This window comes from Amphiura filiformis, chromosome 5 (genome assembly GCF_039555335.1).
Source record: "Amphiura filiformis chromosome 5, Afil_fr2py, whole genome shotgun sequence".
NCBI lineage: Eukaryota > Metazoa > Echinodermata > Ophiuroidea > Amphilepidida > Amphiuridae > Amphiura > Amphiura filiformis.
The window spans coordinates 55,333,571-55,356,597 of NC_092632.1; the positions used below are offsets into that span (position 1 = coordinate 55,333,571).

At 36.7% G+C, this 23,027-nt stretch overlaps 1 protein-coding gene across 1 annotated transcript in view; it reads right to left on the reverse strand.

The window, feature by feature from the left end:
• Positions 1-23,027, reverse strand: part of LOC140153396 (tyrosine-protein phosphatase non-receptor type 4-like) — a 107,387-nt gene that overhangs the window by 61,163 nt on the left and 23,197 nt on the right. The window contains 2 exon segments of the mRNA XM_072176139.1: positions 4,300-4,456; positions 6,271-6,452. Coding sequence (XP_072032240.1) covers positions 4,300-4,456; positions 6,271-6,432 — 319 coding nt within the window. The 5' untranslated portion in view covers positions 6,433-6,452.

Below are 23,027 nucleotides of genomic sequence, written 5' to 3' on the forward strand. Positions count from 1 at the left end.
TTAGATGCTATGGTATTCTCTGCAATAATGGGACAATGCTAAAAGTAAGTAAGTAAGATGCAATGGTTGTCTCAATGATATGACTGCATATTTGTGCAAACAGCAAACAGCAATAGTGGAATAATGTTTAACAAAAAATATTTTCCTAAAAAAACACACAAATTAAAATTAGGACTAACTAAGGCATTTTGAACATTTTGAACATGGAGACCTGGATATTAAAAAAAAAATCTTTTTAAAAAAAAAAGTCTTTCGTTGTTTATTGTTATAACCATATTTGTTAAGTTTGACCAAGTTAATGCAACTCTCCTAATTAGCATCATACGGTAGAGATATGAGCATTTAGCAGACCGGACAGCTATTAATCTGCTCAATATCAGCCATTTTACACAGTGGAATATAGCAAAAACCTTGATATCCCAGTTTTCTACAAACACCCCCTTGAAATAATGGACTAACCCTTGCTAATTTCCCATGTTTGTGTCACCGTAGTCATGTGGTATAGAGTGATAAACAAAATGTTGCAGTTTTGAATTGAAGTCATCATCATATATGCAGTGATATGGAAGCAGAAGTGTAAGTAACACAAATGCCTCATTTGACTAATCGTTAAAAGTGCCCTGAATTGGTGGAAATGTAAGTAAAATACTAAAGAAGTCTCCATGATTTTGAATGCATTTTTGTAAACATAAATAGTGGGGTAATTTATGACAAAAAAATAAAAAATAAAAAAAAAAGATATGAAAGTTTTTATTTTTTCCATCAAAGATTGGGGAAAATTAGGCATTTTCAACATTTTAAAAATACAAGAATATAGTCTCACCCCTCATGCTGAAAATGGAACATTCCAAACATATTTAAAGCTTGCTGTGCATTTTCATATTGTGAAAATATGTAATATTACATGACAGAAAAAATAAAATGATAAACCATTGTGTTATATTCAAACATATCATCTGAAATGTGTGCAAAATTCAATATTTTCAAATTTGTCAGGGGTTAACAGAAGCCTATTTTAGGGCGGTTTTAGGGGGGTCTGGTATCTTGCTCAGAGGGGATATGAGAATTTTTCATCACCATTTTCATGAATACTTTAGGGAACCTAATGAAACTTCAAAATATGAGTAAAAAATGCTGACCCCTCTTTTCCTCGATTTTGCTACATTGTACTGTTTTCTGAGATATGTAGTGTTAATTGGCAATGCAATCTTTTCCTGGCTCAATGAATAATTGCTTCTTGACCAAAACATACATTGTAATTTTCTTTATATTTTAATATCACTTTTATTATGGCAAGGGCCCAGGGGTTATCATGTTTAATATTACTTCTCGGAGGTGAGTCATAATAATTGTATTATTCATTTTTAATACAAAAATCAAATCAAAACTTTACAAACAGCTGGTCTCTCTTTCTTTTTTTTAGGGGTGGGGGTGGGGGTGGGGGATGGGAGTAAAGTAAATTTCAGGAGGTCAAAAATCATGAAATATCAGCAAAGCTATTTTTTAAATGGTTGCAGCAACTGGAGGCATAGATATCCAATTAGGGATTTCCCCCTCCCCCAATCCTGTGGCACCACCACTTGCTGGTCTACAGGAATTTCCCTCTTCACTGGCATCATTATTCGGACTTGCATTTTTGTTTGTTTTCTGAGGAATAGGTGCATCATTTAGTACAATACAGTACTATGAATATCACCCACAGAAGCTACCACAAGAAATAAAGCTACCTCAAGAGGAATGTCTGCATCTTAAGGTGATGAATGACTGTAAATGACTCTCAATTTAACAAAGTAGCCACTTAGGATGCTATCTTCTCTTTGCTCCTTCCATTAAGCAATAATTGGTAACATGAATTGTAAAAACCCTGCAAGGGATACAATAAAGTAACCACTATGCAATTACAGTGCTATGCAAGGACAGTGCATGCAATGTACTAAACATGCTCTGAAATACCCCAACAGATATAGGCTGCATGTTTTGTATTCACTTGTAAATCTGCCACTAAAAGGGTCACGTACAAGACAACCTATGAATAATCAGGGATATGAAGTAATCAAAAAGTCATGTGTACACATAGGTCTATGTATATCATAATTTTTTTATACTTTTTATATATAAACTTAATGATAGTGCACATAAGGGGGTGGCAGTTAGTGCACTTACAAACTCACCGTCTTTCTGTAATGTTTCATTTTTAAAAGTTAGTAAATTATGTGGTGCGTAAAATGTGTCCATGCAAGAAGAGGAGTTCTCTATCTTTTGCGGTTCTTGAATGAGTCCCCAACCAAACTGCATTTGGTGTGGACAATAACATTCACAGGCCTTGTAAAATTCTTACTAGCTGGGCCAACCAGGGATATGAGGGCCAACCAACTACTGTAAAAGTGACCATTCTTGTGTGTGTAATTGTTCAAACTTTGCTGATTCTGAACCACTTGACTTGTCGCAATTTGTAGTTTTTTAAATAGACGGGTCCATAAAAGAAGATATTCACACATTTACATCTTCATGGTAGCTGCAATGAGCGTGAAAATTAATGTTCCACAAAAAGTTCACTATTACAATTGTTAATTTAAGTTTAAATCTTCAAGCAAAACTTGTACCACAGATATGGACCAAAATAACACAGAAGCCCCTATTCATAAGCAGTCATCTCAAAGTAGTCCAGATATTAACAAGTTTAGGTAAGCCTATATTCTGCTCACCAGTATTATATATTTGATTTTAGGGGAGGGAGAGAATTCAATCATCTTTGCACAAGCATAAGAGGTCAAGAATGAGATACAGGTTTATCAAAATAATAAACTTCATTACATTAAGAACTGTATTATCATAGCAATCAAAGTTTTGATTGATTTTGAAAGTGTTTTGGAACCAAGATAAAGCTGAGTATATGAACACACAGGTCACCTATAATTACAAACGCTCATAACATCAATCCCATGACAAAGTCCTTTTCATATAATATCATTCCTCCTCATGTCTTCATTTCCTATTATCTACATTGTCCTACCTAAATAGATCATGGTGTAGGTTATGAGGCTATTGGAGCCTGTATCAGGTCAAGGCAATGGGATATGTCTAATTCATGACACATGATCTAGTGATGAAATATTACTCCACACATGTATTGATTACCAGTATGATGGCTAGCCTGTGGACTCAATTATGAATATTGGCTAGCGACACTGTTAAATCCGATTATGAAATCTTCACTACATTGAACCATAAATCCTGGAGAGAATTTTTGTGTAAATAACAATATTTCAGCAATTATAAGTGCATTTTAAAATCACTTCCTATTCACCTGTATACCTGAAGCTAAGTATCTCCACTCTTATCAGTAGAGTATGTGCGCTGGGGTATGTGCGTCGCGACTGCGTCCGTGTGCGCCTGCGACTGCAAATGAGGACACACACACACCCTTCGTGTAATCGCCTCCAAACGTGGACGCTGATTAGGACTATGCAAATATGGTCGTCCGTATCCGTACTCAATTCACATACCGAGGATGTTTTCTGCCATTTTTTGTGTGCATTTTTGTATGTATGGAATTTAAGCTAGCTACTGCGGATGTTATATCTCATATAACAATAGAGGACCTATATCGCAAATACATATATGCATTTGTGGTCGATTGCAGACCTCCAGAAACCAATTTGAATTGGAGGACGGTCCCCCATTGCAGAGTGGTCCACGGTTTGAATGTGAAGTGCAAGTGCATATACTCACACTTCACATTTAAACCATGGACCTCTCTGCAATGGGGAACACCCTCAGTTCAAGGATGTCTGCAAACAACCGCACTTGCATGTGTAATGTATTTGCGAAATTATGTCCTCTATCGTACGTGAAATATAAGGTAAGCAGTTGCATTTAAAATTTCATACACACACAAACACACACAAAAAATGGTGAAAACATCCTCGGTATGTCAATTAAGTACAGATTCAGACAGCCGCATTTGCATAGTCCTAAACGTTGTCCACGTTTGGAGGCAATTACACGTGGGTGGGGGTGTGTGTGTGAACATTATAATTAAATGTACAGTACATGTGCATTTGCATGCTCTTTCACATACTGCGCACACACCTTGCTTGTAACTGCATCACAGTGTTGATTTGTTATTTTGCTTGAGTGTGCATACATGTACATTAGCCGACTTCATTATCCGTAAAAATTATCAAATTCTTTCCTCCGATGCTTTCAATTTAATCAAGCTGACAAGATTGCAGAATAAAAATTCATGCACCTCTATATTTTGATTTTGTCATTTAATTCTAAATGCCCATCTCTTACCTTTAACTTGCTTTCTTATTGACTTGGATGAATCTAGCCATCTTCTGTTATCTAACTCCGCCTCATTGTCTGTATACCTCAGACCAAAATAATCACTTTCTATCAGGTCTAAGTGTTTGAATACCAGGTCCAGTAGTGCTTGTCCCTTTGCTCGTCTCTGAAAAACAAACAGAAATTGAGCTCAAATCAAATTTTACCTGTGAAACACAATGTTGTCAAACTGTTCTAGTATAAATAGGTAGAATTAACTTGCAGCAAAAACATGGACAACAGAATTAAATGGTCCGGTTTTGTTAAGGCACAATGCCTAGGCCTGGGGAGGGGGAGGGACTCAGTACAAATGACCGAACAGGGATATGCCGCAAACGAGGGCTGTTCTCGACAAGAATGTTGTCGACAATTATCGAGAAAGCAATTTTCCCAATTTTTACAGTCTATTTTAAATTTAATCAAAACTTAGCCAAAACTTTAAAATCATCAGTGTCACTAAACAGCACATGAGGCTAATTAGTATCACCATCTTCTGTCCGAGAGGTGAATTAATCAGCCAGCTAGGTTATGTACAAAGGTATACATGATTGTAGGAGGTAAGATTTCTGCACCATAACATTAGCCTCGCACAGTTGTGGGGGCAAAAATAAAATAACTTACTGAAGTACTTCATGGAATGAATAAGGTATACATTATTATTCCCCCACACATTTAAACCACCTGCAACATAAGTAACCTGAATCCGCATATATATGTTATTACAATATTCTACAAAATGTATATGGATGCACTTGATAATTCAGAGGTGATTTGAGTGGGACTTTTACTGTAAAGAAATACATAACCATTAGTTCTAGAGACTACCTTTGAAAAGGACCGAATTTTATAATTATGACTGGCACTTAAATAGAAAAAGCCACTTTGCAAGTTTAAATATGGAAATTCTAAGTCATTTTTTCACAATTTAGCCCTGCATAATAAACAAAGAGCATGAGTGTTGATGCTGAATTAAACATTGCTCTTTTTCAAGTTGTGGCCACTCTCTCAAGTTGAAAAGTTTAAATTTTCATGTCAGTTGTTAAACATGCATGTGAATGTGATTCTCATTTTCGTTGCTGTCACAATTCCTTTCTGTTTCTTCCGAATGTAATAAATACCTTTCACTTCCCATGCTTGATGCTAGTTCAATATACGATGGCTATATTATAGTTGTGCAATAAAACTTGGCATCAAGAATGGAGCTATTTCATCAAAAGCAAACAGAAGGACCACGCTTAAGTCAAATCTGTTCACTTACTTTTGAGCATCTAAAAGTTCCCCTATTCCCCCAGATGATTATTTCATTTGTCAAATAATCTATTGAGTAACTATTGAGTAATCTATGAGTATAATCTATTGAGTAACTGATGGTTTGAAAACATTGTCTCACAAGTTTGGATATTCTTCTGAATTTATTTGCTGCACTTGTCCAGAAAACACCCATCTTGGACAATAGTGTGCCACCTATTGATGAAACTGCATTAACTAGAAATTTGATTTCCTGGCACAACAACAATGGCCACCACAAAACAAGCGAATGAACGTTATGGTAGTGCATGTTGCTGAAAATTGCAGTTTGATATGTGCATGTACACGTAGCCTACATATGGACATGAAAATACATTTATTTTTGACAAATCTAAGCTAATCTGCACAAATAGAATCTGACAAAAAAATTGGGGTGATCCTTAGCCAATTTTAACGGACGAGTTTAATCAATTCTTTGCAAGAATGGATGCGCAATTTACACACTTGAACATGTTGAAATTGAACACTGTTGGTAAAACAATTAGATTGTCTCAATTAAGTCAAGTGTTTTTTTTAATTGTGCTAATCGATTGTTTTTGACAATTGCCTGCCATAATAGTTCACTGTTGTTAGCTGCACTTTTGTGAAACTGTTCCCAGTACCATGAATGCCACCATGTATGTCTTAGTTTACCTCAATTTCAAAAATGTGTTCGGAATCATCTAAGAAGGCCACAAGACATCTCATTCGTCTCTCTTGCTTCTCCCTGGCAATCTCACTAGCTCTCACATTGTAAGAGCCACTGGATGCACGAAAGCGCCGTGACATCACGCCTCCACCGTCACGGGCCAACATCGGACCGCTTGCTGCTTTACCTGAAATGACAACAACAAAACAAAAGAGCATTAAACATTAGTATTATATTATTTCCACAATTAGATACAGGAACAAATATGGTAAGATCAGTAGGTGGTTTGAGGATTGAACGTGAAAATTTCCCACTCAAAAACAGGCCTTGTCTTCCTCAAAACTTGCCAGGTGAGCTGTAGGCGAGTGATTTTAATCACTTGTATTATTATAACACAAAATGTAGGCAAGTGATAAAAAGCTCTTGTCAGCTTCATTTTAGGCGAGTGATGGCGAGTGATCAATCTCAATCGCCTCAAAAGACAAGGCCTGCAAAAATAGTAAGTTTCCCACTCAAAAGTAGTAAGCCCAGTTGACTAGATTATAGAACAAATATTATTGTTTACTACCTGGATGAATGATAATCTTCATAAACGTAATGCTATGAAGCTTTATAGATTACTCATTCAAACATTTCTTGACAATTTTTCATTTGTTCACTCTTTTCTTTTTAAAGGAATCTGTATTACAAGAAAACAAACCTTAGTTTTTATAGACCACAATTTCCTCTACTATTTGGTTTCACTCCAGCCTTTCTCCCAGCATGAAATATCTAAACCAGGACATATTTCTTTCAACTCTTCTCTATAATTCTTTTCACTGGAACAAAAGTAAATACTAGTAGAGAATTGGACCAATCTAATTCAAACAGTGATTTTTATTCTTCCAACTGGGACAGACAGACACTCATTCAATTCACTACTCAGTGTAACCAGTTCCCCAACCAGTTGCATGTATTCCAATTTCCATCAAAACAAATAATCAAGCTTTACTTGTACTTTATACAACTAAGCCTGTTAAAATTCACTTCAATGCAGAGTAAACTGTGTCAAATCAATACTATCCTTCAACCGTGGCAGTTCATAGATATATCATAATCAAGTGCCTTCAAGCTTACTATGATGAGAGACATCAGGTATTGATAAAAATACAAAATTGTAGATGACATAGAAGCCATCATTTAATTACACTTTCTGTAGACTGAAATAAATTTTGCTTAATCAAAATGCAAATCAGACCCTCTCATAACATTTACAGTTACTGTACAGATGAGCTCCTAGGTATGTTGCTCATTTGATTAACATGTTGTAACCTATGAAAATCTTCTTTAATTCTTGGAGGTATATGCCCAACAGAAAACTCGCTGCTAGAAAGTAGAATAGATTGTAGCAAAAATTCTAACCCTTCTTGTTCAAATAAATGATTGCAAATAAACATACACATGTATGTGTATATATATCAAAAACAGAAAGTTGCTACTACACAGTGACATCGCCCCGATATCTTCATGGTAGAAATCGCCATGGTAGGTTGAATCCACAGCCACCCATGGCCATTTTATTCGGACCTTATGAGATGCATAATTAGCGAAGTGTCCTGACTAAGGCTACTGACAATAACCGGGGTAATTGATTTCTCGCTGTGTGAGTAAGCTTGTATACGACATTGCGGTCAATGGTTACGGTCTACTGCCTCCACTGAGTAGTGAGTGCAGCAGACTATAGCCTGCTGCGCGCTGTAGTCCATACAGGACCAACGCAATATAACATTAGAGTTTTTTGGATTTTGAGTTCAAAGCGCACGGCCAATTTTCAAAGCGCACGCTAACGACTATCATATCTGTTCAACACGTATTTTCAAGTGTATGAGACCACATCTGGTTTCTTGAGAAAAAAATCATTTTGCGGGAGATATTCATCATTTTCTAACCCAGTATCCGAAGATTTTCGTCTGATATCAAAATCGTGCATAGCAATTCACGTGTATCGATCCCGTGTATTCATTTTAGTGTCTCTGCTGCACCAAATAATTATTAGCCAGGCGATGTCGGTGTGTACTACTTTGAGCAGCCATAATTTTGAGCACAATTAACTTCGACTCATTAGAGCAATAGAATAATATTGATAACATTTGGTGAATTGTGTTAGCTACAGTTCAATACCACTCTTGTATAAAATAAATATCAGAATCAAAAAATTTATGATTGAATGGAATTTGAAACGTTGCAAATTCAAACTGAATAGTATTCGCTGTAGAAGTGACATAAGGCTACCATAGCAATAGATGAATAAATTTTTTGAATAGATCGCCCTGCACTACAACGTTCACACGTTACCTATGCATTGAACCATAGATGTCAAAGAAATGCTAACCACTCGCACCTGTAAGTTTAGTATCTTTGAAAAGAGTGGTATTGTATTCAATCTATGATTGCAGACATACACAGGAGATGAGTGCAACTTAGGGAGCATATAGCAAGAGCGACCGAGCGCGAAGCGCGAGGGCCGCAACAATTTCACAAATTTCTCCCAAGCAAATGCTAGGAGAGGTTCCAAATCTATTCAGGTCATTTAGTACATTATATTAATTTATAAAGCACACAAGTTTCAGTCACTTCCCAGTGTATTTTTCTATGGTCCTTTAAGTACATTGTTGCTGACATAACCTCTCTGGATAGTACACTATGTCACTATAGCAACAGAACCCGAAAGTAGGCCTAGAGGATGTGTTCCAATTTCTGTGGTTTCATGCCTAGATAATTATACCTTTACTAGAAAAATGTTCACATCAAATTCATTTAACTGCACTGATATGATAACAATTAACATGCAATATCAGTTGAATTGACTTGGCTGAAACTCAATGAATATCACCTGGAACCAAGCACAACACTATCATTCTAAATAATTGCAGGGAGCGCAACTTTTTTTGTGACATAACTTCCGTCCCGCATCGGAAAAGCAATTGCCAATATCTGATTGGCAAGTTGCTAGCATTCCCTAGCATCAAATCGCAACCAGTTCACATAGGACAACTTAGTCGCGAAGTCACTAGCCATGAATGAAAGCTGATAGAATAAGGTAGAAAATGGTAAACCACTCCTAGAAATGTTAAACCAACAATTTGTCCTCACAGACAATATCAGGAATTTGCCCAAGTTCCCAGGTTATTTCTATGGCCTGATTAGTAGCGATTGTGTAAATGCAATCCGAGTATGATCACAAGTGATATTTGAGTTGCATGCTGCGATTGCTAAGACATTATGGACTTTAACAGAGGTGTGATTCAAAGCTTACAAACATCCTAAAAGTAGTAGAAAATACTGAAAACAGCCTAAAATTGGGCTAAAATACCCCCCCAAACAAGCTAAAAATCAATCAATCAACAAATCCTGAAGAATCACACCTCTGCTTTACAATAGTAAAGACAGAACAATATTTTCAAGTGCATGATGATTTGATCCATCATCTTGCTGGATATGACTAAAATTCAGCAACTTGTAGACATGTAGAGGTAGTTTTAAGACTGGAAAATTAAAGTGCAAGTTTCATATTACTATGCACTACCACATTAACCACTAACAATCAGATTCTTGTGAATTGTTAGAAAAAGTCACCACATTTTCAACACTTTTGTTTAACAGGTTCAACATAGAAACAATTAAGGGAACCCTTTCAATGAAGTTGAACACAAAGTATACAAATTGCTTCCTGTGGTCACTTGCATTATATTCAGGAGGACAACATGAGTAGCATGTACATTTATTTTGTACATCTTGTGTGTTTATTTCCAAGTTAGAAGTCGGTCAACCAGCAATTGAGCAAGATGGAAGCTTAAAATAAACCAAATCACAGATACTGGACCAAATCTGTGGCTAGCTGGCTGGCTGACTGACTGGCGTGATCTAAACAGGAAACTACTAAGCATGAAGTTTAAGCCCATTATCATGATTATGCTTACTCAAGGGTAAACTGTTTGTTGTTGCTATTGTTTGCCATTTCCACATTGACTTTTGTTGCGCATTCTAAATTTATTTTCATACCATATCTGATTTAGACAGTGATACTATTGCTGAACAGTCCTACTTAGCCTATCAACTAACTGACCACATAGTCATACAGCAAAGACTCTTCGAAAGAGCGACTAAACATTAGAAGTTATACTAATTTTAGTCAGCACTGACAAATATTTGTCATAGCACAAACAAAACATGAAATCAAAGGGACGCTATTCCAAGTAAACACATATATGTACACAATGCCCACCCACTCTTGTTTTGTTATTTTACCAATTCTCTCTTCATACTGAATAAATCCCATGGCCAGTGTACCTGAACTGTCAGTAAGCCTGGTGTGCTGCAATGTAACCTTGAACTTGGTAATCACCTAAATCTTAGTAATTCAACTAATTTGGCAACATTATTGTGCTTTTGGTGGCTAGGTCAGTGCCTCATTTTACTGTTAGGTAATAAGGATAAAAGTTGGGAACTTTTCGAGTTGGTGGTGACTAATAACTGTGTAATTTTATGTAGGAAACTCCATAAAGCATGTCACCTTTCTCAGAGCTACAAATAGGAGCTTCAACTTCAAGTTAAAACGGGGTTACAACCTGTTTGGCCAACTGACTGAGGACAGTATTTATTTACTCAGTGTTCTCCCCTTTCCCTTTTGCATTCAAAAGGTAAAGCAAGTTCTTAGCTCAAAACTTGAAGATTTGTGCTTATGGAATAACTCAGTTCTTATTACTTAGGAGGCTTTGGCTATAGCTGCACATCCACAGATCATAGACTGTAGAAGCATAGACCATTTTAAATGGTCTATGGCAGTGTCCGAAATAACTTGAAAATATGGAGGTTGTCCCGAGGATAACTAAAGCATAAATTCTGCTTGTCCTCAAAACATTTTGGTTGTCCCCAAAATGTGTCATTCAAATATTACAATCAAACATGAAGTCCAAAGTCAAAATTTAATGTCAAGTTTTATATTTTACAAATAATGTTTTGGAGGTAAAATAAAGTGGTTGTCCAGGGGATAAGTACATAGCTCAATATGGTTGTCCCCAGTGATTTTTGGACAAGAGGACAAGAGGATAAGTGCTTATTTCAAACACTGGTCTATGGTAGAAGAAACTAGAGTCTATAGATGTACACTGCACAGATCAAGCCTTAGGGCCGTTACAGACTTTTTAGTGGATGTAGAATATTGATGTAAGATGTCTTCGTTATCAATGGTTATTTAATCTATTCCCATTCTCCATGTTCTATTTCCAGTAATGTATATTCTAACAAATGAGTGATGACGTAAAATTGATAATAATTTCCACAAGACATTCCACATAACATTCGAAGTAACATATCTTTGTTATTGAATATATTCCCATTCTATTTCCAGTATAAATGTTTAACTTCTAACAAATGTTTGATACCATACAGCAATTTGTGTTTTGAATTGCTGTAGCAAGCTGTCAACTCAATTGTAAATCAAACAGGCAAAAAGCATGAAATCTGTCTACATGTACATTTACTTTGTATGCTATTCACATTCTATCATTCTTATATTCTGACATTCAAAAGCAATCCACATTCAGGCATAACAAAAACATTACGGAAATATGACTGACACAACTGGTTTCAGCTCTCGGTATTAAAACGATGGACAGAATACGTGTAAACGGAATGGATTGGGGGAGTGATTGGATAGGACAAATGCCAATGCTTTACCATGGGTGGTCAACACCCTCAGTGGTCAGATACTTCCTGTCATAAGATGGCTATCTTGATAAAGAACCCTCAAGAAATTTGGCATAATTAATGCATGGTTAAATTTAACCGCAATATTATTGGGCACATGAATGAAGATATCAAACCAAAGGGACTGTTTGGTCACAGACCCAAGAAAGAAATGGGTCTGCGGTTTGGTCAAATCACAGATATTGGAATATCTGTGGTCAAATCTAAATTCAATTCCATACCTGAAGTGGTTTTATTTATGTTTTTAATATCTAGACTAATTTTGAATGCTCTTTTGTATGATACAAAAATGTATCTCTTCAAAAGAAAGACAAGTATGGCATTAAGTACAATCTATAATGTTTATAGTACAATTTCAATGGCCTTATTAAAATGTTAATATTTTGTCACTTATCTGCCCATCGATTTCAATTCAAATTTATACAAGTTTCTTCTAACATAATAAATATGACACAATAATTCTTTGAAATCAATGATACATGTATGCATCATGAAGCACAACATTTCAATCTAGTAGCCTGTACACAATATTGTAAATAAATTGTATGTAATGCTTGTGCCAGCACCTCATTCATTAAATTCCAATTACATCTAATTATAAGATAAGGCTGAAGGTCAAATCCAGTTGAAACTTTCCTCTGATACCTCCGAACTCAATGATATGTTCAAACCGGCCTGTTGATTTGTAGTCCGATCCGCTTTTACGGTCTGCAGAATTTACTAATTTGTCTGTATCTCGACTATCTTGTTTAAAAAAGTTTGTATAAAAAAAAATTTATCATTAGAATCATTCCAGCGCAATTGAGCCAGCCATGTTTCCATACCTCTTGGATTTTGCTCAAAAGTCACTTGGTAGATGTTCCAAAGGAATTACAATAGCAATCCGTTGCAAAGTAATGGGCTTCAATTTTGGAGCCAAAGACAAATCTTTGCTGCTGAAGTGAGCCATGATTTGCTGAATTTTACTTTAAAGGAAGGTAAAAAGGAAGGTTTTATTTCAAACTCTAATGGTGACCCGCAGGTCAAATTGCTAGAATTGTACATTAAACACACCTAAACAGACACAATGCAATTTTGCAGGCAGCAGCTTAATCAGCGCCAATATTGCAACATTGAAACAAACAACTATACAAACATCCAATCCAACCCAACCCCATCCCCCAGTAGGCAATGAGGATAAAGTGCCTTGCCCAAGGACACAACACGTTGGCACGAGCGGGGCTCGAACTCGCAACCTATGGATTATGAGTCGGGCGCCTTACCCACTCGGCCACACTTGCAAAGCATATCATTTTACTAATCTGCAAGCATATCACACAACTTACACTGTAGGGTAAGATATAATATTAAAAGCTCAGTAAAAACATCACTTTTTGAAATTATGCAAAAGAAAACCACTTACAATATAGTCTGTAAATCACTCAACAAAACACACTGTGTTTAATTTTAATGTGTGAAATATAATAAAGTCAAACTAAAGATATATTGATATGTTCATAAAAATTAAAAATATCTTGACAAAACCAATTGTGAACGTTTAAAATGTGAGTGAAGATTGTTGAAGTTTTTCCTAATTTCAAATACTGCTACTGAGCACTGCTAAATATAATCTAGTTAGATTACAACAACTAAGCTGCTACTTTTAATCATGTTACATATTTTAACTTTCCACTAATTGCCGATTTGTTCTCGGAATTAACTTATGCATGAAATAAGCTTTTTCAAGGGTAATCAAACAGAATGGCTTAGTGTTTCACTTTCAACTTCATTTCTGACCTTATGAAATGTTTGCCTTGAAGTTTTGTGGTTGAAAGTATGAATTTGAGACCAGGAAAAGATGTTTCTATTACTAGTCAATGCCATGGTCAGTGTTGTACTTGTGCAAGGATTACATGTCACCTCATTATCCAGGTCAATGAAGTCATTACTATACAAAATGAATAGGCCTCCACCTACAATGTACCAAGTTTAGGTATCTATAAATAAATGGGTGTTGATTAATAGCATACAAACAACAACAATGACAATATGGCACACATACAAACTCAATCTCCCTCCAATTTTGGATGACAATTAGCTAAGACATCACCAGCATTGTTTTTGGAGCAATTATATCATAGCTATCTATACTAATAAAATAATAAGCGGTCTCTATCTGTCTATCTGTCTATCTGTCTAGTGTATCTATCTATCTGTCTGTCTGTCTGTCCCGCTATGCGTTCCGCCGCGCTTCGACGCATCGAGCCGAAATTTCGGATATGGATAGGTGACGGAAAAGCAAGTTAACCGGTGGTTTTCGAAGGGCCCCTCGAGGTCAAAGGTCATCTAGGGGGAAAATACCCCAACTGGATAGCAAAAGCAGCAGCAAGTGGATACAAAGATGTGTAATGGGCAACTCTGGACAAGTTTCATTCAGCTTTTGGCTGTTTGCCCAATTTGAAATGCACTGTAATGTCTACCCAGAATGCATTGCTGCAAAGCTACAGGTGCACTAGCATTAAGAAAATAATGAGCTCTGTGTGTTCGATGGCAATGCGTTTCTCCGCGCTTTGACGCATCATTCCGATATTTCGGACATAGATGGGTACCAGGCGTGCGCTGTTTACCGGGTAGTTTTGAAGGTCATCGGAGGTCAAGGTCAAAGGTCACAGATTTCAAACTTTGTCCGATCGGGCCCAAACTTGGTGGGTGGGATCCTTGATAGGACGGTAATATATGTCCAAAATAAAAGCGAGGTCAACCGAGGTCAAAGGTCATTACGGAGGGGTCAAATTGCAAACTTTGTCCGATGGGGCTCAAACTTGGTGGGTGGGATCCTTGATAGGAGGGGAATATATGCCCGAAATGAAATCGAGGTCAACGGAGGTCAAAGGTCATTTCGGAGGGGTCAAATTTCAGACTTTGTCCGATCGGGCTCAAACTTGGTGGGTGGGATCCTTGATACGAGGGGAATATATGACAGAAATAAAATCGAGGTCAACCGAGGTCAAAGGTCATTACGGAGGGGTCAAATTTCAAAGTTTGTCCGATCAAGCTCAAATTTGGTGGATGGAATCCTTGATACTGAGGGAATATATGCGCGAAATAAAGTTGAGGTCAACCGAGGTCAAAGGTCATTACGGAGGGGTCAAATTTCAAACTTTGTCCGATGGGGCTCAAACTTGGTGGGTGGGATCCTTGATACGAGGGGAATATATGCCCGAAATAAACTCGAGGTCAACGGAGGTCAAAGGTCATTACGGAGGGGTCAAATTTCAAACTTTGTCCGATCGGGCTCAAACTTGGTGGGTGGGATCCTTGATACGAGGGGAATATATGACCGAAATAAAATCGAGGTCAACCAAGGTCAAAGGTCATTACAGAGGGGTCAAATTTCAACCTTTGTCCGATCAAGCTCAAATTTGGTGGATGGAATCCTTGATACGAGGGGAATATATGCGCGAAATAAAGTTGAGGTCAACCGAGGTCAAAGGTCATTACGGAGGGGTCAAATTTCAAACTTTGTCCGATGGGGCTCAAACTTGGTGGGGGAATCCTTGATACGAGGGGAATATATGCCCGAAATAAAATTGAGGTCAACGGAGGTCAAAGGTCATTATGGAGGGGTCAAATTTCAAACTTTGCCCGATCGGGCTCAAACTTGGTGGGTGGAATCCTTGGTATGAGGGGAGCATGAAAAACATTATATGGAGGTCATCCAAGGTCAAAGGTCAAAGGTCATGGATTTCAAACTTTGTCTAATCGGGCTCAAACTTCATCATCTGAGTTCAAAGGTCATCTGGGGTCAAAAAGTATCTCTATCATCATCTGGGGTCAAAAAGTATCTCTATCATGCAGATGGTGCCCTTATTATAGCTACAGGGCTATTACAGCAGCAGGTGCACTAGTATTTTATACAATAAGCATTTGTGGAAGTGCTCATATTGAATCAGCAGTTTGTGTTCATGCTTTAACAACATTAGATATTAGCGATTGATGCAACAGCCAGCAATAGAACAAGGGTATAAAATTTTTCTTTTCTTTGTATGCAGACTCAGTGCATGAGGTAACATGACTAGTACAATGTACTGACAGAACAATGCCAAGCTCACTGTCAAGTTGTCACTTGAATTATCATGTCTTAAAATTAGCTGAATTTGTGCTGCATCATGAAATGTTGACACTCAGCATAATACATGTACATATATTATTAGTCTCATATTTTGCTATTTTGAAAAGAAAAATCCAATTTTTCCTTTTACGAAATGATGTAGCAAGCCAATCATTTCAAATTGTGTGTGTCAAAGAAGCCCTTCACATTTAACTGCTTGGCAGGCTGTCACAACATTGCACACCATAATGTTTTGCAGTGTTAATTTTTAAAAGTTTCACAGTTCTTACAATTTTGCAGGATGTTATATAGCCGATGATTTCAATCCAAGACACTGCTAATTAACAAAAGCTTACTCACTTATGAAAATTGTGGAAAATAGGGTACAAATAATAATTTCCTTACATCCACCATGGAAGAAAGAGATAAGAAGGAACCACAACGAACGCATTCACTTTGTCCACTCCCTTTACCGACATTTAGTTGACATTGTTATTCATGAGGATTTACTTTGATCAATTCCCCGCGTTAAATAGGTGATTGGTATTGTATTCCATGTATTTGCATGTCTTCTGGAGCGTGTGTGAAGGATGATTTGAACTAATGACCTTCCGTGCAAGCACCCTATAGGATTTTCTTTGGTGACGTGATCATCGGTCATTGATGGCCTACATCTTTTTCTTCCATTTTGCCCAATTTTTCCGAACTTTGATGACTTTTTTCTCAGAGTTGGCAGTCTTTGGCACTGAAACGAAGTTAGCTAGTTACGATTATACACATATAAACTATTAAATTAAACAGGTTTTATGTGCGGACTCAACCGAACATTGTGCATTATTTAAGAACATTTTACATCTATTTTTCATCGAAAAAGTCCCCAAAATCTTACCTTATTTGCTAAAGATGAAACTCAGCAAAAAAACGGCCGATTTTGATTACCTTTTCGATGTTTTATAGGACATTTTCTACACAACACGATCAAGAAAACAGTTTGACTGTAGATCCCAAAACAAAGCTACTATACATGTTCAGAGCATCAGTGAAATTCCATAATCTTACTTCTGGGTAGCGTTTGTTTGTTCGTGGATGGGTTTGTTATAAATTTTTTCCAGTAATGATTTTGCCAAGCATCCATTGCGGTAAATGGATCATACATGAAAGTAAGTACCATTGATAGCTTTTCTTTTCATGCGTCAATAGATAAGCGGATTAAAACTTGGCCGATCGAAGTCGTTGTGGTTCCTTCTCATCTCTTTCTTCCATGCATCCACATTTCAATCATTAGTTCAATACCCTAAAACCATTTTGGTTAATTTTAACATGTAGGTTTACATGCCTTTCGCATAATAATAATTCCTTTTTTTCAGCACATAAATGTTCACAATCAAGCTCCTACTGATTATGCAGCACAATATTGGGCTATTCCATATAAAATCCACACTCCCCCTGTGGAAGATTTTGGAAATATCTGTCACAGGGGAGTATGAATTTCAGATGGAATGAGTACATCAGAAGCTCCATTTGAAACACATCCCCCTCAGTGGAAGATTCAGGTTGAATCTTTCTCAGAGGTGTATGAAATTCAAATGGAGCTGCTATATGTTCATTCCATTTGAAATTCATACTCCCCTGTGGAACATATTTCCAAAATCTCCAAAAGGGGTAGTGTGAATTTCAAATGGAATAGCCCATTATGTGTCCCATGATTAGAACTAAGACATGATGATATTCCAAGATGGTTTTGAACTACGATACTGAAACATCACACTGGAACCTTTACCATCAAATGGGTTGTGCTAATCCATAATGATCACTTTAAGATTTCCTTCTCTCATTAGTGAGCGTGCCTCTTCATCAACCCATATTACTATGGACCACAATGGCCTCATCCCAATTGCATAGTTCAATAACCTTAATGAAACAATCATAGAGCAAAATTTGACCTCAAGTTGCAGAGTATGAGTTTTTGTACCCAATTTTTCAAAGGTCATTCAATGAATGTGCAAATGTATTGGGGTTATAGAACTTTGCCCTGATAGATGAGTATGTTGTGGATCCTAGTGTATGATGCATTTTAACCAAAACACATTCAATGCTGGTGTCTCCATGGATACCAACACAGTTACTGAACAAAATCTTCAGGGGATGCAATGGGAGAATGCAATGTATCTCATTTGGGATCCTTGAATTTCCTACTTATATATTTGAAAGATGAGGATGTGCCAAGTTCACAGTGTCATATATCCGCCTACATGACAATTAGCACACTCAAGTGTTTCAGGTTTGTAAATGATACAGCCAGTGCTATTACATGTATTCAGCAGGAGTCCTTGATACCGAACTAAGTACAATTGGATAATAATAAAAAACAACAAAAAGACCACAGAAAATGTATGTAAATTGCCCGTAGTAAATTGGTAAATATGCAGAGTGACACAAGGCCAGCAATGACTGTAAGCCAATTTGGAGATGATTTGTGAATACAAAAATAGAATGGTCATCATTTTGGTAGATTTGACTTCCATACATCTTCAGGCATAAAAAAAAGGAATGTTCATCCTCTACTGGCGGGAGGGAACTAATGAAGCCGACAGCACCTACGTATGACTAGGCGTGTATGAGTCATTTGCAATCAGTAATTAATAATGCAAGAAACGCCTAACAATACAGAAGATTGGTGTGTGTGTTTATGTACTGACCAACACCAGCTATCACAACATGTGCGGAGACAGTGCTGGAGAAAGTTACAAAAGTACATACACATATTGTAACAGACATACTGTAAATGTTCATTGACATGTTATACAATGGTTAAACCATAATACTCATTAAATTTTACAAATGTACTTTAAAAAAACAATGTATGCAAGTACTCAATTAGCAGAATCCTTGTGCATCACTCTCTTAGGAGATCAAAATTACTGTATTGGGAAAAACTTGAATTACTACAGCAAGAAATGACACCCAAGACGAGCATAATTCTTTCAAGTTCAACATGTTCAAAACCCCCTTCATGCCAAAGATTTCCTAGAAAGATTTATATCAATTGGAAATTCATCTTGCCTCTGTTAAAATTTATTGATAAGATAATTTCAAAATAATGGCAAGTAACCTCATTGAGGTAGTACAGCAATGTATAAAAACAAACATTCCCTTCAAAAGGGAATGCTTGCTGACATTGATAAAAATATGACTATAGAATTTTGATGGCACTTCAGCAAAATGTAGCATACATCAGCAAATACATATTGAAACCTTAAAATAGAGAAAGACTCTGGCGTTATTTGTGTCAATCGAAAATCAATTAAATCATGGGGTTTTTTTACGTCTAATGCATTTTTTTTTGGCATTTGTTTTCCATTCAGGCCTTGAAATAAAATGGGCCCTTCAAAATAAGAGGGAAAAAACCAAACAAATCCAATACAACAAGACTTGTGTTCAGGAGATGTCCAATTCATTCAAGTGGACTACCGTATAAATTCTGCATCGTGTGTGCAGGTAATAGATTTTAGGCCTGATGTTAAGGTTGCAGAATTTGTCACTGTTGTCAATTACTAAAACCCGTAAGAAATCCCCTATTTTTAGAGAATCGGGGGGTTAGGGGTTCTCAAAGCACCGTCACTTTTCAAACCCTAATGTGAACCCTGATCTATTACCTGCATGGATGATGCTTTGAATAAATTAGACTTCTCCTGAACATAATTCTTGTTGAATGGCTTCATTTATTTGCTTTTTCACCCTTTATTTTGAGTGAAAGTGATAATGACAGACAGGGGCAGGAACTTTCCCCATGAAGTGATCTAAACTGGTATTCGAGCGAAGTTGCAATTTCACTTCCTGGATCTCGCTAATCCATGCTTTGGTGGACTAGAGATTAAAAGGTACTCTCTCTAACCTAGGTACTTGCAAGATAGAATGTCAAGAAAAAAATTTAACCATCGTGTAGTTGCACTCTGAGTCCTGAATGGAAATCCCCTGCCGTCTCTTCCCAGAAATGGGACCCTTGGATATTAGCGAGGACCTCTAGAATTTCACAGGTAAGAGTCCAGGGGAGCCTTTGATTTTTTATTTCGAGACCTGTGTCCACTGCACTTTTCAAAAACTACATCTCACTTCTGGGTTCAAATTCAACATTACAGTAGAATTGGAGTAATAAGTCATATTTTTGCATCTGTACAGTAGTTTCCATTTACATGTATGCATTGATTTTGATCAAAATATTGGCAAACATAGTAATGAGCCTTTTCAGTCATTGAGCCTTTTCAGTCATTTAAGCTCATTAACTACACAAATTATTGATAAAAACAAAAAGATACAAAGGAAATATTAATTGATTTATTATGAAAACCGTATGTCTGATTTGCTTCAAACAAAAGGCATATTGATCAGTGCACTTCGCCCTACTCAAATAATCTATACCATATTCACAGAAACTACAACGAGGGCTATATTAAATCATGTCCGTATTTTCTAAAATGAACTGCAATGAACTTGACAATTTGCAAACTTTTCCTTTCTAAATCAAACCCAGGTTTCACAACTTCCTTATCTATTTCAACTTCCTATGCTAGCAATTTCATCTTTATAATATTTTGCATTAACAAAACATTGCATGACCTAGGCATGGCTTAGCAGACACACACACACATCAGTGCAGACTACAATAACAAACCCTCTTTGGTTGAAGTCCCTTTGGTTAGCCCAGTTCTTCCACTACTAAAAAAGTTCAACTTGCAAGTTTAAATACAGACAATGCCAATATGTGATGAGGCAGGAAAGCAGGATCTCCTATCCAATAGTTGTTCCCATGTTTATTTTAATAGCTTTGCGATTTGTCATTTTCAGGTCAGGTTTTTATATGAATGCCTCACCATAACACTTCACCATGCATGTTAAACCATTTTCTGGGTTATGTAAGCTGTAATTTTTGTGGTTTTATTTTCATGAATTTTGCACATTGGCATGGAAACATGGATAAAGATGAACAAATACAATAAGTATATAATATATACTAAAGGTACTTACTAAATCAATGATCACTTTACTTGTATTTCTATAGCAATGTAGTTTAAGCTATTATTTGTAAGAGATGCGGTCTTATTTAGTGAAACCCAGAGCACCTGGCTGACTGTATCACAGAGCACATTCGGCCCATCAAAATCAACTCTGTTGGTTCCCCAGTTGCTAAACACTTCAATTCTCAATCTGATTGTAATTATACATCAGTGATTTTAGCATCACTGGTGTCATTCCACTGATCTCTTCATCTTGAAATACATCAGCATTTCTTCTTCTTCTTCCATTTTAGTGCCTCCCTCATGTATGAGTATTATCGCACTGCGTACAGGCAAGCTATATTTATTTTTACTCTGGAACCTAGAGTAGATGAGTGTATTTTTGAAGTACAGTCAACAGTACTGGGATGATCCCCTGCTCTTTACGAATAGCCTGTGACGTTCTTTAATGTGCACACTACATTAATGTGAGAAAATATGCATGTACACGGGACCGACAGCTTAAAGTGCCCTCCGAAGCACTAAGCAAGTAGAGTGAAGTGCCTTGCTCAAGGACACAAAGAGCCAGCCGAGCTCGAGGCGGACCGGGATTCGAACCCTTGACCCCGTCAGATTCACAGTCCAACGCCCTAACCACTAGGCCCCGCTCTCCTCATCAAGAGTTCACTAAAATCTCATCTTTTCAACATTTGACTGTATTTAGTTTCTTAGTTTAGGCATGAGAATGGCTTTTTTGAAAACTGCCTGAAAAGGCGTGCAAATTCGGCTTACACAGTACAGGCTGAAAAAAAAATGAAAATGCATAAATTTGGACAACAAAACTGCCTGAATTCAGGCAAAAGCCTGAAAATTCTCATGCTTGGTTGTAGTGTAAGATTTTGTTCAGTGCATTGGGGTCATTTGACAGATGTGCTTTATATGCATGCCATTCATTCATTCATTCATCCCAAATGAGCATAAATATTTGAAGTGAAAAAGAATAATGCATGGTTGCATCAAGAGGGCTTACAGGAGCTCATCGATTGAATTCTGTCAGTAAAGCCGCAGTGACTGATTATTAAAGTCCAAATACCTATTCAACATAAATGCATCATTTATTTTCACAGATTACTAAATGTAGGATCAAGTGTTGTGAAATCACTGTACAGATTACTAATAATTTGATCAAATGCTTATGATTATCAAAACCATAGTCCCATATGAATAGTGTGATAACATCTTTTTCATGACTTTCTTGTATAATACAGATGCAGAGTTTCTCAATTATTAGGCGGGCCGAGTAAAAATAAAAACATGTTTGCATCCGGGTTTTCACAAAAGGAGGAGGGACTTTTTTATTTTTTATCAAAAAATAGGTGTAATCTCCATATTTGGTAGGGCCTACTGTATTTAGCGTGTACAATAATATCTGAAAAAGGGAGGTCTGTATTATTACATTGTTCCGATACATATGGTCCTCCTAATGATCACATAACCTTCCAGAAGTGTTTCTTGTAAATTAGTAAGGCTATAGAAAGCATCTCAATTTCCTAAACATCTTTTTTCAAAAAGTGAATTTATAAAAATAATTTTTTGGAGCAAAATAGCATTAAACAATTTTGATTTTTTGCACCTTAAGATATCAACAATTTTGAGACAACTAAAATATTATAAGGACAAGCAGAATCTATGCTTCGGTAGTCCTCAGGACAACATCCATTTTTCCTTATTTCAGTCACTGAGTTCACTTCAATAATGAATATTGTTTCAAAAAAGTATAGTCCAATCTTGGTTGAATATGACTATTTTTGTACCCAACACATGGTCATTCTATGAATGTGTATGCAATACCTATGCATAAAGAACTGTGGCCGGACAGGAGTATGAAAGAGGCTTTAGAGTGAAAATCACTTTCTCCATTCAGGGATCA